General features: G+C 40.8%; 1 protein-coding gene across 5 annotated transcripts in view; it reads left to right on the forward strand.

Annotated features, from left to right (window-relative positions):
- Positions 1-19200, forward strand: part of Vps54 (VPS54 subunit of GARP complex) — a 77059-nt gene that overhangs the window by 17085 nt on the left and 40774 nt on the right. For 2 of the 5 annotated variants that reach the window (XR_010057346.1, XM_039091649.2), the window contains exons 2-6: positions 5834-5989; positions 7063-7304; positions 11312-11390; positions 13804-13838; positions 17219-17350. Coding sequence is in view for 4 of the 5 variants with exons in the window: in XM_039091649.2 (XP_038947577.1) it covers positions 5854-5989; positions 7063-7304; positions 11312-11390; positions 13804-13838; positions 17219-17350 (624 nt within the window). In the remaining variant the exon portion in view is untranslated. Of the gene's footprint in view, positions 1-5240; positions 5302-5831; positions 5990-7062; positions 7305-11311; positions 11391-13803; positions 13839-17218; positions 17351-19200 lie in introns of those variants that run through there. The other 3 variants (XM_063272889.1, XM_039091650.2, NM_173147.2) reach the window with 3 other exon arrangements.

Consider the following 19200-nt stretch of genomic DNA (forward strand, 5'->3'; position numbering starts at 1 on the left):
TGGGTTCGGTCCCCAGCTCCGAAAAAAAGAACCAAAAAAAAAAAAATTATAATTTTCTTTCCTTAAACTTGTACTTTGAAAATTTAGAATCATATGGGAAAACAAAAGAATGTTCAATACTCAGTGTATTTTACCTTGTTTTTATAGTTTGTCAGATTTGTTTTGTGAGACTTCTTGCTTAATCACTTAAAAGGAAATTGCAGGTAGTAAGATATATCACTTGTAAACACTTCTTTATTCTAATGCTAAGCATAAAGGTATTCTGATATGTTCAGTACTATCCTTTTTTTGTTTGTTTATAGATGTATATGAGTACACTGTCGCTGTCCTCAGACACACCAGAAGGGGGCATCAGATCCCATTGCAGATGGTTGTGAGCCACCATGTGGTTGCTGGGAATTGAACTTGGGACCGCTGGGCGAGCAGTCAGTGCTCTTAACCACTGAGCCATCTCTCCAGCCTTATTTTTTCAATACTATTAATACAACTAAGAAAATTAATAATTTCAAAATGCCATTTTATAGCCAATGCATATTAAAAGTTCCAAGTATTTCTCAAAGTCGTTTAATTAAAAAAACAGGATTCAGTCAAGTATAACTGCTTTTAGTTGTTGGCCCTTTACTAATTTAGTTCAGAATAACTTATTAAAATTATTAAGTAACCAGACCAGTTTTCTTATGCTTTTAGAGACTTCAAAGTCTGTATATTTTCTTAGCAGTGTCTCCCCCACCCTCTTGCATGTGCTATGTAGACTAGGTTGGCCTTGAACTCACAGAGATGCCTGGATTGAAGGTGTGCTTCCCAATATATTTTTTACACTTAGATAGGATGCATGATTGGTTGTTTTCTGTACTAAAAATGGTGAGATAGATTTTCTGGTAACCCTGAAAAAATAGCTTTTTCCAAACTATAAAGAAGTCCAAATGAGCCTATTTGCTATAGGTTATAGCTTTGTATCTTTGTTTCTTATTGACGACTCTTTTTTTTTTTTTTTCTTTTTTTCGGAGCTGGGGACTGAACCCAGGGCCTTGCGCTTGCTAGGCAAGCGCTCTACCACTGAGCTAAATCCCCAACCCCGACAACTCTTTTAAAAAGAGAATAGCTATGTTTTCTGTTTATGTGTATGGGTATTTTGCCTTTATGTATGTTTGTGTTATGTATGTACAGTACACTGGGTCTTCAGAGTCTGGGGTTACTGATGGTTGCGAACTGTCCTGTGGGTGCTGAACACTGAACCCAGGTCCTCTGGAAGTGGTGCAAGTACTTGTCACCACAGAGCCATCTGTCACCACAGAGCTGTCTGTCCATCCCCATCCCATCTGCCAGGTTTCCAATCTGTTGTTGCTTTTGTTTGTTTTTTAGTTTGTTACAGTAGGTGATTTTTGGGATCAATGAACTAATACTGCTGCTTTAGTCCACTTCCAGTATTGTTTCATGTAGTTTTTCCTAATGATTTTATGATAATTAGTGCGTGTCAGTTACATAGTACACATATTCTGTAATTACAGTAACCACTCGAGCACTGAAGCTGAGGTAGCATTAAGCTTTACATTACATATTCTCATAATTTTTCAGGTGTTCTTGAGATGTGGTCTTTTTCATATATTTTATAGATGGTGCACATAACTTAAGGAATTTCATATGGTTGGTGAGAGAACATAAGCTCTGAACTCAGCAAAATGGACTTAAAGTTTATGCACTCCAGCCATTTTGAGAGTGTGCCAGTAGTGTAGTCTTGTTGAATGAGTGGCATGTCTCATCTTTAATTCTGGTACTTTTTTTTTTTTTTTTTCAGAGCTGGGGACCGAACCCAGGGCCTTGTGGTTGCTAAGCAAGCGCTCTACCACTGAGCTAAATCCCCAACCCCTAATTCTGGTACATTTAAGAAAAGATTAAGAATGTTTACCTGTGGGATTTTTTTTTTTCAAACAAGGAAGAATAAGTTTCTTAGTAGACAAAGTATTCTGAACAACTTTTACCCCGGGTGTGGGATATGGGGCGGCTACAGATCATGCGCAGCTGCTGCTGTGCATCGTCTCATGCTGTGGCGGGGCTGTGATTTTGCAGATGCAGATTGTTTCTACAGTTGTGTGATGTTTGGAATTCTGGGGACTGTACAGGGTGGATGAATGAGACAGGGTGGGCTACTGGTGCTTTGTTGTTTGTCTTTTTTTTTTTTAAGTAGTTGTGTACAAAGAAGAAACAACAAGAAATTAGATATCCTAACAGCAAAGATCAAACTTGCTCCAAGGAACTTGAAGCCCGTGATCAGTAGGAAGAAGTCTAATGATAATGTCACCCTCTTTCTGACCCCTGACTGTATTCAGAGATTACTTTCCTTTCCTCTCTATCCCCCCACCTCCCACATCTTATCTAGTGTTTGGGGGTTGAAAGGATAGAAGAAATGGATGGAGAAGGGAGGAAGAAAGAAGAACCCACAGAGTAGCAATCAAAACAGCTACAAGTGGTGCCAAGGCTAGGCAGAATTGGAAATTTGATTCCAAGTGCCTTAGAGAAAACCTTAGGGGATGAAGGGACCGATTCTTTTTATTTATTTATTTTTTTAAGATTCCAGCAGAAATGTATTTTGGATGCTACCACTGAGCTATCCCCGCTCTACTCCCAGAAGGGATTTTCTGTTGGGTTTTTTTTTTTGTTTTTTTTTCTTTCATTTTTTTGTTTCTGTTTCAAAAAAGGTTGAGAGAATGACTGTGTACCTGGAGAAATTGTGGGTGGGAATGGAGGGACCTGAGAAACAAAACAACAACCAAAAATGGCTGAACCGGAAAGCAAGAGTTCACTCTGCTCTCTTGTTTTTGAAGGGTGCAGAGTTGTCTGTGCAGCTGGAACAGTTGTGGGTGGAGGTGGAAACACTTGGGGTGAGGAGCATTGGAAAAGGCAGAGCCCTGGGACTCAGTCCTAGTGACTGAGCGAGGGAATGGGCTTTCCCAAAGGAGGAAAGAGGGAAAGAGACTGTGCTGGACAAGGTGGGAGGGCAGTCTGATGAAATACTTGTTTCAAGAGAAATGGTTAATCTCGAACCAACCGTGCCACCAGAGTTAGAGAAGGGATCACCCTCACGCTTTCCCAGCAGTTGTACAGCAAATGCCATGAACCATGTGAAAACATGGCATCTTATAGAAATGATAGGTCTAAGGCATTTTAAAGCGGTCCTGATTTATGGGAAACAAGTTCTGAATAACTAGTCTACTCAAATAGAACCATTCCCCAAGACTGGAAGGGATTGGCAGCAGCTGTACTGGAGGACAGTCTGCAGCTGCAATGGTTAACATGGTGGAGGAAGAAACTTTGAAAATTGAATGGCAAAATAGATTGAGGGAGTGGATATAGTCGAAGATGAGATGCTGGGTGAAGGGCAGTACTCTGATGTCCAAGAACAGATTCAATCTGATGCCCGTACTCTAGAACAATGTCACTTAGTGACTTTTAGAGCTTGGGACAAAGTTGAGGAGCCCAGGAAAAAGTCCACCTCGGTAACAAAGATTATACAAGGTTCTGGGGAAGGCTCTGCTGACTTTTTACAAAGATTAGTCTCAGCTGTGGACAAAGCCATATCAGACCCTGATCGAAGACAGGGGTTGATAGAGACCTTGGTGTTTGAAAATACAATGCCAAATGTGAAAAAGTTATTAAGCCATAAAAGGCTGGAGCAGCACCTGTGGACGAGTGGATACGGGCTAGAACCGATATTGGCTCTAACCTGTACCACGCTAGATAATAGGTCACGCTGTACAGCTAGAGATCTCCGACATCAAAATGCCCAGTGCTTCAGTCATGGGAAATGTGGTCGTTTGCAAAGTGACCATGACCAAGCTGCTAAAGGTCTCAGACCTCAAAATGGCTGGTGCTTTAATTGTGTGAAATTTGATCATTTGGAACAAAATTGTGACCAAGGCATCTGTCTCTAAGGGTGATGCTTTTTCTAAATATAAACCAGGAAGCAGGCTTCCAGGGGTGTGCAGGTGATATGGTAAGGGTTGCCATTGGAGCAATGAGGGTAGGTCCAAAAGAGAGTCAAGGTAATCTCTTAGCATTTAGAAACTTTTGTGCTGGCTTAGAGCCCCACAGCAAAACTTATGAGTATTTGAATTAAGTCAGCCTATATACTATAAGGGTGTGTTGATATAGTGGAAGCCAGTGAAAGTTTTGTGTTGGGGATGATGCAGATTTGTTTCTATATCCACAGGAGATGAAAAGCTATAGATATGATACCTTCAAACTGATAAAGATTAAAACTCAACAGGAGAGATTGGCCACTGACCCAAAAAGTACTTATTTAATTGAAAATGTCCTTGTTTATAGTTTCCCATTATGCGGGACATAATTAATGGCTTAAAACAGCAGGTGGGGAATGAATGACAATTTTGGTTTTAAAAGGTTTCTCCACTGACATAATAAGCCAATTTGAGCAGAATTAAATGTATAAAAAAGCAGGTTTATTTGAGAACAGTTCCAGGGCGAGTTCATCAATCTCAGAATGATGGCAGAGAAGTCATGCCCAAGCTATGGCAGGCAAGTCTTTATGGATTGTAGGTGAAGGAAAACGATGTGTCAGCCATCAGCTTGTGCCTGAGTATGGTCACTTAGGTGGGGAATTGGGTGACTGGCGATGAGGGAGGAAGTTGGTACAGCTGTCAGGAATTTGGAACTGGGCTTTTGGTAGGGACTTTCTGAGCAGGTGGGATTACAGAGTGGAGAGAGGAGTTGAGTTTATCAGACCATGGGAGGTCCCAGAGGTCAAGGCTCCTACTGCATGGGTTTCTTTCTTTCTTTCTTTCTTTCTTTCTTTCTTTCTTTCTTTCTTTCTTTTTTTTAAGATTTATTTATTTATTTCATGTATGTGGTTACACTGTCGCTGTTCAGACACACCAGAAGAGGGCATCGGATCCCATTACAGATGGTTGTGAGCCACCATGTGGTTGCTGGGAATTGAACTCAGGACCTCTGGAAGAGCAGTCAGTACTCTTAACCGCTGAGCCATCTCTCCAGCCCCTGCATGGGTTTCTTAAAAAACAAAAACCGGGGTTAGGGATTTAGCTCAGTGGTAGAGCACTTGCCTAGGAAGCGCAAGGCCCTGGGTTCGGTCCCGAGCTCCGAAAAAAAGAACCAAAAAAACAAAACAAAACAAAACAAAACAAAACAAAACAAAACAAAACAAAAAAAACCAAAAAACAAAAACCACAGAAACATTATGGGATATGTTTTTGTTTTGGTTCTAGGTGTGGGATATGGGGTTGCTTCAGATCGCCCACAGCTGACTGTGGTTTGCCTCGTGCTTTGGTGAGCTGTGATTTTTGCTGATAGTTTGTGATTGTGTTACATTTGCAGTTCTGGTGACTTTTCAAGGGTCGTCAGTCATGCTAGGGCCTGAGAGGCAGGATGGATTGTTGCTTAGTGCTTGTTCGTCACGGTTGGTGAAGTGGTCGTGTGCGAAGAAGAAACAAGAAGAAGCAATGAGACATTCTGACAGTGAAGCTCAAACTTCCCCAAGGAACTCAGTGCCTCCAATCAGCAGGAAGTAATCTAAGGATAACGGCTCTCCCTTTCCCTACCCGACTTTATTCAGGGATCTCTTTTCCTATTTTTTTTGTCTTATCTAGTTTTAGGGGGCTGAAAGGGGAGAAGAAAAAGGGTAGAAAAAGGTGGAAGAAAGGAAAACCCACAAAGCAAAAAAAAAAAAGCTACATTACAGATTCGAATTGTATGCTTATACTTGGATGGCTTTTGAAAACGTGCTACCTGTGATGTGTATTATGTCTGGAGACAAGTTTTGTTTGTATTGTCTTAATTATTATTTGTTTTTTACTTTTAGTCGAGTGGTGATTTTATGCAATGGCTTCAAGCCACAGTTCTTCTCCAGTGCCTCAAGGAAGCAGCAGTGATGTTTTCTTTAAAAAAGAGGTAGATCCGACAAAGCACGTCCGACCTGTGCAGTCACTGCCAGACGTGTGTCCCAAGGAGCCCACAGGTAATCCATGTTTGAGGACTGTTCTGATGATTTGTGTTACTGAAAGTGTAGTCAGGCTTCATGTACTTACCTCAAAAGAGTACATTTTGCAACGTTTAGAAAAAAAACAAAAACCTCAAAACAAAATGTGTGGTCAGTTGGGAAATCAGAATATGGTTTTCACCCATTTCCGTTAAGTAAGGTAACTGGAAAAGTGTTGAGAAATGGAGGTGCATATTGAAAACTATTTAGTTAAGATGTAGTATAATCAGTTCTCACTATTGACAGAGTCTGTATTTGCAGATGTTCTTACTCCCTAAGGTTTGTTTTAACCCCGGTATTAAATATTTGAGTACTTTGGTGGTATTTGTGGATGTGTGCAGAGCAGTAACCTAGCACAGGTTCTCGGCCGTGCGTGCCCAGCCTCTCTTTTCATCTCTGGAACACAGTGCTCTCTCTGCAGCCTGTTTACTGTGGCTTTGTCGTTGTTTGTGTCACGTTTGAATGACCTGTGGCTTCGTGGTCACCTAGAGTAGGGAAAGAGAAAGTTTATGCTGTGCTTTACGAGAAGTATGTAGGAAGCGTCATTGCAGCACTGTGTATCATGTGACAGCCAAGAGTCTATGTTGTAATGACTGATGATGGTAGGTAATGAGTGTCTTCACTCAGAAAAGTGGGCTGACTTAGCGACCAAGGAAAGCAAGTCCCCGCAGGGAGCAGTGCTTCTCTGCTCACTGTAGGTGTCCCAGTGACCTTACAGAGCAACCCTGCAAGCCATGCGAGCATTGCACATGCGAGCATTGCACAGTGCTCTGTCTTTGATTGACACTGCACCAGTGTATGTCACCTGATTGTAAGGGCATTTAACTGAGTGTCTGCCATAGTACAATGGGGAAAAAGACCTGTCTTTAAAGAAAAACCTAGGTTTTTAGTTTTGATAAAAACTAAAATTAATAAATTAAAAATTGTAATATTGAACTGGGTAATTTTTTTAATACTTGGAAAAAGTTTGGTGGCTATAGAATAGACTAAGCCTTATTTTTCTAAGATCTGCATAAGCCGACTTTACAGAGTTCTCTTGTTTACTTTTGCAGGTGATTCACATAGTTTATGTGTTGCCCCATCTCTAGTTACAGATCAACATAGATGGACTGTGTATCATTCCAAAGTAAATCTCCCAGCAGCATTAAATGATCCTACGTTAGCAAAAAGAGAATCGGACTTCTTCACAAAAACTTGGGGATTGGACTTTGTGGACACTGAAGTCATACCTTCACTCTACCTCCCACAGATCAGCAAGGAACATTTTATAGCATATCAGCAGGAGATCTCTCAGGTAACGCCTAATCTTGAATTTAGTGGTCATCAAGTCAAGAATAAGGAAGACTTTTTGTTTGATTCATGTAGATTTTTGAGTAAGAATCTTTGAAGTCATGGTATATTATTTTATTTTGTAGTGATTTTTTTTTCAGGATTACAATTTTTTTTTTTTTTTAGTGTTAAGATTTGGTGGGACCCTACTCTACCTGCCAAGGAGAAATGGTTCTGTGAGTTAATAAAGCTCAGATGATTTGTGAGATTTAGGAAATGATTAGGTTAGAGTGTGAGGAGGAGGAGGCAAGCTCTCCTGTTAACACTGTGGAAACAAACGGGTGCACAGATTTATGTGGACACAGGATGCAGACAATGAATGGATTATTAGTGAATTATCAGTAATTTGATTGTTGAGATGCACGGCCAAAGCACCGCCTGTGAGAGCCTGACAGATAGAGAGCGTGCCACTGTCCAGCAGCGCTGAGCCCCTCAGGAATGTGTGGGTGGAGTCACAGGAAGAACTCTAAGGGTTCTGAAGCTACATGACCTGTGACAGCAGCTAACACGGAATACTGCTATTACCAAGACACAGCGCATCTCGGGAAGGCGGGCCTTTGCAGCAGGCAAACACTTGATACTGGAAACAACTTCAGAAGAGAATTGTCCGTTCTTCAAAACTTAGCATCTCATATAAGCAGCTGATCAGTGTGAAGGGACTAGGGGGTGAGAGGGAGGTGAGAGGCAGGCGAAGCTGGAGGACACGTTTTGTGGGAAAATAGTTTTTGCATGAGGCCGTCTTCCCACTTGGAAGTGGTGACATTGCTGCTGTAAGAACAGAAGAGGGTTCCTGAAAGAAACCTGACAGTGACCGCTTTTCTGAAGTCTAGAGCCAACACCAGTCCAGAAGCTTCCATATTTGGAAATCCCCAGTCTTGACTTCAGTACATAATTGTATATTTTTGTTGTTGTTTTTAAACACCCTATCTACTTCTGGATCCAAATTGTGGGCTCCGTAGTCTACAGTTGGATAAGTTTTATCAGTGAAATGAGCCATGCCCGAGAATACTCTGCCTGAAGAATTGACTGGGTGTGTAGGAGACACTGAATAATACCTTTGTGTCATTCCTGGTGTGGAGCCTGTATCCTTGACACCTTGGGCTGTATTTGTTGATTTTAGAGACTATGAGGATTGACTACTGAAAGAGCTCTATTTTCTCGGGAATGATTTCCTAAGCTTTCTGTTTCAAGCAGTAGAATGTAGTCTGGCCTCAGTCACCCCTTCGGGTTAACGGTGTGAAGAGAAAGCTTTGGATGAGTTTGACAGGCCTGTCATGCTGATTTGGAAGCCCCTGGTGACTAAGATCTCTAGGTCCATCCAGACTGGAATCTAAGCTTGGGTGAAGATCTACTTAGATAAGTAATACCAGTAACAGGAAGATATGTGGTACTTAGTATTGACCTAGAACTGGTTTATAAAACATGCACAACTGAGTTCCTGAAGATGTGGAAGGAAATAAAGCAGTTGTAGACATGCTGAAGGACAGGGCCATAGAAACGGATTCCTCTCTTGCCAGCATGCCTGCTGAGACAAAAAGCTTCACGTATCCTTCCGAGCTTTAGCTCAGCGCCTCCTTGTCTGGAGATGATAACCGTGAAGTTGGTGACTTACCCTGAAATCTAAGCTTTAACTCTTGGGTCTGCTTTGCTGTGATTTGCCACAGGATTTGGTGCTAGAAAAGGGGAGTCTATACAGTGGGAGATCCTATCGCACCCCTATTGCACACACGTTTGGCTTTCTGCAGATCAAAGCCATCTTCTTGCATTGGACTTCTAGAGATTGTATGTGGCCAGAGGAGACGTGACCTGTCTCTTAGTGCTAATCCCAGTGTTGAAGGCTTTTCTATGGCAGGCTCCAGTCATAAGAGCGTTCTTGCTGCTTTGTAGTCTCCTGAGGTTGGGACACCGCCAGGTGTAGGCATTGGAGGGGAGGATCGTGTAAATCATCTGACAAATTTCATCAAGTGAATGTAGTTACAGGAAGGATTTGGTGGACTTCAGAGTCTACAGTTGAGCTAGGAGAGAAAGACAAATGCTAGAATAAATATACTAGAAGTTGGGGAGGTAGAAAGAGAATATCACTTTCCAGTCAGTCTCAATCGCTAATGTTTGCTTTTTTGAGACAAGGTCTTACTCTGTAGCCCTCACTGGCCTAGAACTCACTATGTAGACCAGACTGACTTCAAATCCAGGAATTTGTCACTTCTGCCTACCAAGTATATTACCATAGCTGGCAGGAGAAGGAAGTGTTACAGCTATTTCTTTATGAACTTTATTTAAAATGCTAAATAGACAAGGTTAGAGGTAGCTCAGGAAATGTAAAGTTCTAGTATAGTCCTATACTCCTTTCCCTCTAACATACTACTTAAAGAGAAAAAGAACACGTATAGTTCTGCTTAAAGCATTGGGGAGATTGTTTGCTGATAAAGTGCTCAAGAGAAAAATAATTAGAGTAGAACTTTTTCTGTGTCTCCAGTTTACTACAGCAGAGCATCTCAGTGTAAGCAGATACCTTTACTATTTCCAGACAGTGCTCCATGGTTTTGCTTTTTTTTTTCTTTTTTTCCTTTTACTCTCTTCCCCCCCCCCCCCACTCCCGCCACCTCAAGGCAGGGTCTCACTATGTAGCCCTGACTGGCCTTGAACTTGCTATGTATATCAGGATGGCCTTGAACTCACAGAGCAGACTTAGGTTCTTTGAGATTGAGGAGCTCAGCAACCTTCTTTAACTCTGCTTTCTGAAAGCAAGACTTGAATGCTGAGTTTGAAATGGCCTATTACTCACCTTTAGCAAGGGACTATTAGTAATATCCCAGTTGCCAGTTCAGTCTTCAAATGGCATAGTGGGAAATAAGTATCAACAAAAGCTGACTGTACGTACATGGGTCTGTCTCTGTGCTCACGTGTGTGCCCTTCACTGTGTTGCCCAACTGGCCTCAACTGTTCCTTCCACCTCAGCCTCCTTAGTGAAATTATAGCCTAGATATATAAGCCATTATCCAGATCAGCACATACTATGTTTTTATAATTACCACTTGTTATATATTTTAATTTACAACTTAAACATCTGATTTCATTTTGCTTGCTTACATTGTTAATTTTGTGGAGATAGGATAAATATGGCTATATTATTGACATTAATATGTATATCAGATCTGTAACAAGTATTCTCAATTATTTTTGTGTAGAATCAATAAATTTTAAGTTTGAGTAAGTACTACTGTGTATCTGTTAGTGTGATAGACATCTAAATTCGTGACAGAGCGATGTTAGCTCTCGTTCATTACTGGTGGATATCACATACAGAATGGTCTAGCACCTTGGCAAACAATCCGTAAGTAACCCACAGAATGTTTCTAGGACTTTGAGCACAAGTAGCTAAGTATTTCCTTGTCTCCATGTCCCACTTTTCCGTGTGTCTTTTTAAAAATTACTGCCTTTATTTATTTATTATTGTGTGTATAATGTATGTGAGCATGTATGTACTGAGGCACAGGTGTGGAGGTCAGAGGGTAACCTTCAGCTGTTGATTCTTGACACCACTGAGCTCAGGTCCTCAGGCTTGAAAGCTGAGCCTCATCTCTCCTGTGTGTCCTTTTCAGTGCCATTCATGAGAGGAAAAAACCTTATCTCCTTATCTTATATCCTATGTATGTATGTATGTATGTATGTATGTGTGTGTGTGTGTGTGTGTGTGTGTGTGTGTCTGTCTGTCTGTCTGTCTGTCTGTCTATCTGAGTAAGCCCAATGCTTTATATAAGGTAGGTAAGTTTCTACCTCTCAGCTCTCTCTATCTCTCCATAGTGGTATTTAGTTCTGTTTCTATTTGTATTTAAGTTGAGAAGTTAGTGATTTTATATAAAGTTTCAGAAGTAATTTTGTGTATTTTAATTATGATGTGGAACATTTGGGTGCTTTGAATAACCATACTTTCACATAGCATTGACTATTATTTCATTGTGTTTTTATTAGAGAGAGAAGATTCATGAGAGATGCAAGAATATTTGTCCTCCTAAAGATACCTTTGACAGGACTCTTTTACATATTCATGGTATGAAGATATGCTATTTATATATAGATAATAAGCGTAGCTTGGCTTATTAATTAACAAATTATTAATGTTGGAACTTTGTTAACTATTATATGTACAATTTTTTTCTTTTTTCTTTTTTTTAGTAAGTTTTTTCTGTTTTTATTTCTGGGGTACTGGGGATTGAAACCTGGGCCTTGTGTATGGTAGGCTGTATTTCTCGCTTTCATTTTTTTAGTAAGAAATTTTATAATCTGAAACCATAATCTTTTCTATAAGCTTCTTAGAGAATGATCAAGACCGTGATAATAGTATAATCTTTCAGTTTGACAAGTATTTAATTTCTTGGTATTCAGTGCATTGCTTAAAAGTAAGAGAGTGGGGTTGGGGATTTGGCTTAGTGGTAGAGCGCTCACCTAGGAAGCGCAAGGTTCTGGGTTCGGTCCCCAGCCCCGAAAAAAAAAAATAAGAGAGTAAGAAACTGTTTAGTCTCTCAAGGAATTTAAATAAATAAACCAAAATCAGGCACTTTATATTAGCCACTTCACCTTTATAAGATACGTACACCCCATTTCCTCCTCAGCTTAGAAATGTCCCGCAGGGGATGGTGATGCCCCGTGTTTTAATGTAGCATGTGTGAAGCATGTACTTGGTAGGGTTATCTGTTTTCTAGGAATGAATGTGGATATGCACACGCATAAACATAAGAGCAGTGTATACAAAAACATAGAGTCAAGGGAACAAAGCACGCTCAGAGAGCTGCAAGCCTCGTACCTGTGGGCTCTCCTGGGAGGAAGAAATGATGTTCAAGGAGCAGGCAGGGGTCAGGCTGTAGAAAACTGTGCATACCATGCTCAGGAATTTTACTTTGTCTAAAGACAACAGAGAACTACAAAATATTTTTAGGCAGGCGTGGTTAGATTTTTAATTGATGTCCCAACAATAGTGGAAGTGGAAAGGGATGAGAGCAGATGGCTCTGTGGCCTAGGCACAGGCCTTAATGGCCAGTCAGTCAGTCAGATGTGGGAATGGGACCAGTGGCTCAGTGAGAAGTGCGGTGTTCTGTGCTTGAGCAGCTATCTATGTGAGGAGTCCAGTTCATGGAGAGAGGGAGGACGAATTTTGGAAGAGATAGAGGCTAGTTTGGCTGACAGTTTGTACTGAAAGACAGATCTTGTTGGCAACCTAGAGCCCAGGAAGGAGAACTTGAGGCTGAAGTGTAGGGGCGGTGGTTATCAGAGGTAATGCAGTGTGATCTGCACAGACACATGGATGAACCTAAGGGTGTCGAGTGAGAGGAAGGACTGTGGTAGAGGACGGTGAGATGGTCTCACCGAGGTACCTAGGGAATGAGGCACTCTTGAAGTAGATAGAGTAGGGACATCACGAAGGAATCCACATTCGACGGAAAAGCTGTGAAAAAGTCTTAGAGAAGAGCACGATTGGTTTCCGAGGTCAGAATGCTCCTTGAATGCTGAGGAGGCTTGGGATGTGATGGACTTTAGAGTGGGCCTGTAGGACAGAATAACGGTTTCATAACCTTGATACCACATACAAAGGCTGTGCATGAGCAGAGGTGTAGACTGAGTCAGGATGAACCCAAGGCGTGGGTGAGGTGCTGACTGACTGAAGAGTTCCGAGTGGAGAAGGCAGGAGAGGCGTTTGTATAAAGCCATAAGGCCGGGCACCCGTGTTTGTCTTGAGCTTCACTCCAAGGTGGCTCCCTTGCCTCCACCCACGGCTGGTCTGAGGTTTCATCTCCGCAGTTTTGTAAGTGGGGGAGAACTGAGCATATTTTCACGCAGAGATAAAAGAATTAGTTTAAGGAACGTATTTGAAGCTACGGAGAGACAAATTAATCAGTGAGGCAGACTCCTAGAAGAGACATGAGGGTGGGTCCAAGTGTGGAAAGGCTGAGTGGAGAGAAGAAAGAGGGTCTCATGGGGAGGAGCTTGGCAGGGTGAGACCCTTGTAGACAATGGAGGGACGGATACAAACTAAGATGTCAGAGGAGAAAATCCATACATTATCAAAAGTCAGTCTTTGACCAGAAATCCAGAATGAAGTTTTAAATACAATGAAAATGATATTTCTAGTTGAATGTGTGGACACACCTAGGATTATAGGTGAGAGAATTTTGAGTTTGAGGGTAGAGACTAATAATCTAGTAGAGCATAATGAAGAGACCCTGAGAAAGACTTGGAATGGAGTCCCCTGCTGTTGCTAACTGGTGAGTTTAGTTGGAAGATGCGTCTTGTGCAGTCTGGCCTACTAGAATGGAGACAGTAGGTAGAGTGAGGAACACTTGAAGGACAAAATGTCAGTACTTGACTAGTTAACCCAGTGCAGTATTGAAGTTTTCAAAATATAGCTTATGAATATAAACTGAAAACAAATGTGAAAAATTGTATTTACCTTTTACTTTTTTTCATAGATAAATCCAGGACAGATCTGGAGCAAGTACCTAAGGTAATGAGGCTTAACAATAAGAACACACTTTTAATATCTAACATTTTAGTATCTAATATCTTTTAATATTTTCATTATAAGATACTTTTAATTGACTGTTTTGACAAGTAAGACTATTTTCTCTGAAGGGCCTTAAAGTATATAAATACTTTAATTTGAAGATTTCTTCAGATAAGTCATTTCTTCAGATAAGTATTTTAAATAAAATACTTGATCACCACTACAGTATTGAAATTTGTTATGGCATTTTGACACGAAAGTTGCTTAGTTGACTCTGCTCCCTACGACCCCCATCTCCAGATACTCCTGTGTACCATGGTGCCCTTCATACCCGCTCCTCCCTCCTTCTCCTCTTCCTGTTTGTTATGGCCTCTTGGCTATCCCAGTTCCTAACACCTCTGCCCTCACTCCGCCTCCTTTCTAGTCCACAGTCTGCCCACGCTGTGCTGCTTATCTGTAAGGACCTGCAAGGATCTGCATGTCAGCATTCCTGAACCTGCTCCTTTCCTCAATATGCTTCCAGATTCACCGCTTTCCTTATCGTTAAGACCCTCTTGTACTTAGTCCACATTTTTATTATCCCTCTGTTGACGGACATCTCCATGGATCATATAGATAGATAGTTGTATTTTTAGGGAAACCTCAGTGCTGATGTCCGTTGTGCCTGTGGTAGGTTCTGCTTTTATCAGGTAAATAAGTTTCTCTCACGTCTTTGGCAGCATTTGTTCTCTTCTTTTAAAAAAATTCTGACGGGTAAGATGGAATTTTAAAGTAGTTTTAGTTTGCTTTTCTCTGATGGCTAAGGGTGTTGAACACTTACTTCTAAAGTATGGCTGGCCAGATGTCTGTCCTTCTCTCAAACTCTGTATTCATCTAATTTTTTTGATCGGCAGTTTCGGTTTTTGGTATTTGATTTTGTTCTTCATGTATTCTAGATAGTAATCTGTCTAAAATACAGCTGGCAAAGATTTCCTCTCTGTACAGGCTGTCTATTCTTTCTGCTGATAGTTTCTTTGTGTGTAGAAACTTTAAATGTTATCTAGTCTTATTTGTTAATTCTTGGGGTTATTTACAGTCCTGTTGGGGTTTTGTTCCGAAGATCCTCCTGTTGTAGCTTCTGCCCCCGCTTGTAGACTCTTTCCCCTTTAAACTTCAGCTACGCTAGCTTTTGCTGGTTCATGCTTTCTTTACACCATTTCTTCTACCTGGAAGATTTTTCTTCTCACCTTTTAAATGATAAAGTATTTAAAATCCTTTGTAGCTTTCTTCTAAAAGGCAATTTTCCATGTTTTTTCTTCATTCCAACTGAACACAATTGACTTCTTGCCAACAGGAGTCACTAGGGCAGACACGTGCTCCCTAACGCAGTTGCTATTCTCGCAAGGTGTTATACACTGTCCCTTAATACCCACAAGAACTAGGCTTCAGGAACACCCCGCCTCCAATACCAAAATGTGCCAGTGAACGTCACACACGTGCCTGTGTGTTTAAAGTGCACATGCCTAGATTATGTATAATGCTTAATACCATGTAATTACTATCTATATTGTTTAGGGGTATTAACAAAAAAGAACCCTGTCCATGTTTAATACAGGTACAGCTTTTCCCCCTGCATAATTTCAATTCTCAAGTGGTTAAATAAACTGATTTGGGAAAACACAGCATCGACTATTTCCTCTGTACAGATAATAAGTGTTTTTAATTAATTCCCTTAATTATAATATTACAGCATGAATTAGAAAACCTCCTCCTGTTCTGAATTAGGTTTTTCCTTGTCACATTCATACTACTTTTTGATATAGATGTAATGAATTGATAAATAAAATACAAATATTAATTTGTTAAAGTACATTTTCAGCCCTTTGTTAGATACTAGGGAAAACAATGACTAATTAGTTTGGTAACTAATAAACTGTAGAACATGGCGTCTTCAGAGAAGCATATTAAATAAGTTTTCAAGTCTGAGTATATAATTATTTGTACATGATAAATGTGTCTTCAGAGGTTGAATGATTATGTCTGGATCACACTTACAGACAAATTTACTCTTTTGACTGGGTCTTGTTCTCCAGCAAGAAAGAGCATTTAGGTCAAAGGATGTATCAAAATAGTGAAGTCTGGGAATGTATGGAAGATGACTTATACTGTTACAGTGTACTGTTACAGTGTTACTGTTACAGTGTTACTGTTACAGTGTTACTGTTACAGTGTTACTATTACAGTGTTACTGTTACAGTGTTACTGTTACAGTGTACTGTTACAGTGTTACTGTTACAGTGTTACTGTTACAGTGTACTGTTACAGTGTTACTGTTACAGTGTACTGTTACAGTGAACTGTGTAAATAGTGAGGGGGACGTTAAGGTGTACAGAGTAAGTGGGGCCCTGCTTCCTAGAAAATGGTGAAATTTAGATATCTTGTAGGTTATTTGGTCTGTTGTTCATGGGTGAGAATCCACTGAGTTTCAAATAGGGAATTAGTGGATTGGTACCTCTGACGCAGGGCCAAATGTCTTTGATGTAGGAAGGGGCGTGAGCAGGTCGTCCCGTGAAGCGGGGTAAGCGAAGGGGAGGAGTGAAGACCTGCGACAGCGGCACAGTTCACTGCTTAGCTGCAGGGCAGAGTCTGGGCCTCCAGCTTCAATTTTTTTATTCTGAACATTATTTCTGAAGAAATTTTTAGCAGGAAAAAGCACATATAAGTTGGGGAAACCTATATTTGACGTTTTCTAAAACCGTTAGTGGGAAATGGTGAAAGTGAGAATAAGCATGGCACCTCTTGTTCTAGGCTGGGTGAGCGTGTGGTTAAACCCAGTGATGCAGATCACAGCAACCTGCACCAGCAAAGGCAAAACATTTCTCTGTTTTTAACTCGGTTTTTATTTATTTACTTTTGTAGATAGGAGCCCCGGCTGCCTTTATATTCATTGGTGACCCCAAACTTGTGGCAGTCCGCCTGCCTCTGCCTCTTGAGTACTGGAATTACAAGCGTGCGTGCCACTTGCAATGCATTTGTTGTGTTGTGTTGTGTTGTGTCTTAGGTTTACTTAGCCACACATGTACCTGGTACCTGTGGAGGTCAGGAGATGGTGTCTGAGCCCTGGAACTGAGCTTCCATGTCGGTGCTGAACCAAATCAGGTTCTCTGCGCGAGCAGCAGGTGCCCCTAACTGCTGAGCCATCTCTCTAGCCCCATTTTTGTTTTTAATCTTTTTTGAGTATTTTAACTTGGTGAGAAATAGTTTTAGTAATTGAGGTTTTTGCCTTTGCCTTTTATATTCAAGATCCAAGTTAATTTTGTTTAATGGTCTTAAAATGTTATAGGAGCTAATGGCTATAGAGAAGATATTTAACTAATTGGGGACGTGCATTCTTTTAATAGATTTTTATGAAACCAGATTTTGCCTTGGATGATTCTTTAACTTTTAATTCAGTTTTACCATGGTCTCATTTTAATACTGCTGGTGGAAAAGGAAATCGTGATGCAGCTTCTTCCAAGTTGCTTCAAGAAAAGGTAATTTAATGTTTCACTGACTTTTTTCATACAGGAAAGTATTCTGGTTAACTGGTACTGTTTTTGATAGTTCAGATTTGCTTATTAGGCTTTACTTTTAAGACATTCTCTCCTTCCTCCCTTCTCTGCCCTTCACATCCTCGTCTCCCCCCTTCCTTTTTCCGTCCTCTTGTCCTGCTCCTTCCCCTTCCCTGTCCTCTGCTCCTGATGTTGGGTTTGAACCTAGAGCTTCATCCACAGTAGGCAGTACTGTACCACTGACCACACCTCCAGCCATTGGGTCATTTTCACTGCCGTCATAGGCACACTCACTCTGACTATGATTCTGAAACAGGAGGAAGGTACTGAGTGGTGCTTACCTAAAGTAGAAACTGGTGGAATTATACTTAAACCCACAGAACTTACTGTCTGTATGCATAAGGTGGGGTGGGGTGTGTGGTGGAATTGGTCCACTATGTCGCTGTGTAAGTGCAGAGGTCAGAGGACAAATCTGTGGAGTCCTTTCTTTCCTGTCGTTAAGTAGGCTCTACGTATTAACAGATCCTCAGGCTTAGGGCTGCAGGTTAAGGCTGCCATCTCACCAGCCCCAAGGTGATGAATTGTAGTGAGAGAATGAATATACTAGTTAACAAATTGTTTTGCACTTATCCCAGATATTTCAGTTATATTACCAGCTAACTCAGTAACAGTGACCTAAAAGCATAGTGAATCAACTTTCTGAAATACCATTTTCTTTCATTTTCATATTAAAGGTCATTATTTTGAAGCAAAAAAATGTTTTAAAATATAATATTTTGCCATGTGGTGGTGGCCCATGCCTTTAATCTCAGCACTTGGGAGCCAGAGGTAAGGCAGGTCTTGGAGTTCCAGGAAGCCTGGTTTACAGAGCTACTTAAGGACAGCCAGGGCCACACAAGGAGACACTGTCTGGAACTCCCCATCCCCCATACACAGTCCCTTCCACCCTGTATCCTGCTTTATAAAGCCTGGCCTCTGGCCTTCCACCAGCCAGCCTTTAAGTCTGCTGTGTCACTCTGTCTGAGGTGTGTACGCGTCCTGAAAGTGTTTTCTAACTTAGACCTCTAGGCACATCAAGAGTCTGCTAAAGCTCAAATGACAGCCAAATCTTGACTCTGTTCTTTCTTAGCACTTGGCTTAGAGCTTCTAAGACTGACTGACTCTTCAGTACACTGTACTCTACCCTGGCGACATTGGTTGGCCATTGGACCATGTAATCTTCTTACTGTTTGTAGTCACGTTGCTTTGTCACTAAGTGACTTAGTAGCTGTATTAAAGATGAGAAGAACAAGGGTGTGAGCTCAAGAAAACGGAATTATAAAATGTCTTCATTTGTAACCCATTACATGTTTTAAAAATGAAGTAAATGACCATTAGGTTCGGTCCCCAGCTCCGGAAAAAAAAAAAGAAAGAAAGAAAGTTCATTAATTCTTTAACACTATGAGATTCAGAAACACTGCCTAGTTCATAAAATCTGGAACTGACAACAAAGAGAGATGGGAAGAGCTGTAGTGACAAATGAGGCATCTTCTCAGGAAGGAAGACAGAAAGAGGAGGGGCCCATGGTTGAATAGACACGCGCTGGACTGTCAGTGACAGAGGCGGATAGACCAGAGTTTCAGAAAGCCTATTAAACTCACGGCAGTAAGAGTTAAACTGGGTACTGTTATAGTACACATGGGTTAATCATTTAAGGCATTTATTATTCTCTTAAAAGTATAAAATATTGGAATAAAAATAGTGAATGGATAAAAGAATAATTTTAAAAATATAAGCAATCTTGAAAAAAACATCAAAATGAATTGTATGTCATATGACTGATGACTGACCGA

This window comes from Rattus norvegicus, chromosome 14, assembly GCF_036323735.1.
Source record: "Rattus norvegicus strain BN/NHsdMcwi chromosome 14, GRCr8, whole genome shotgun sequence".
Taxonomy (NCBI): Eukaryota; Metazoa; Chordata; class Mammalia; order Rodentia; family Muridae; genus Rattus; species Rattus norvegicus.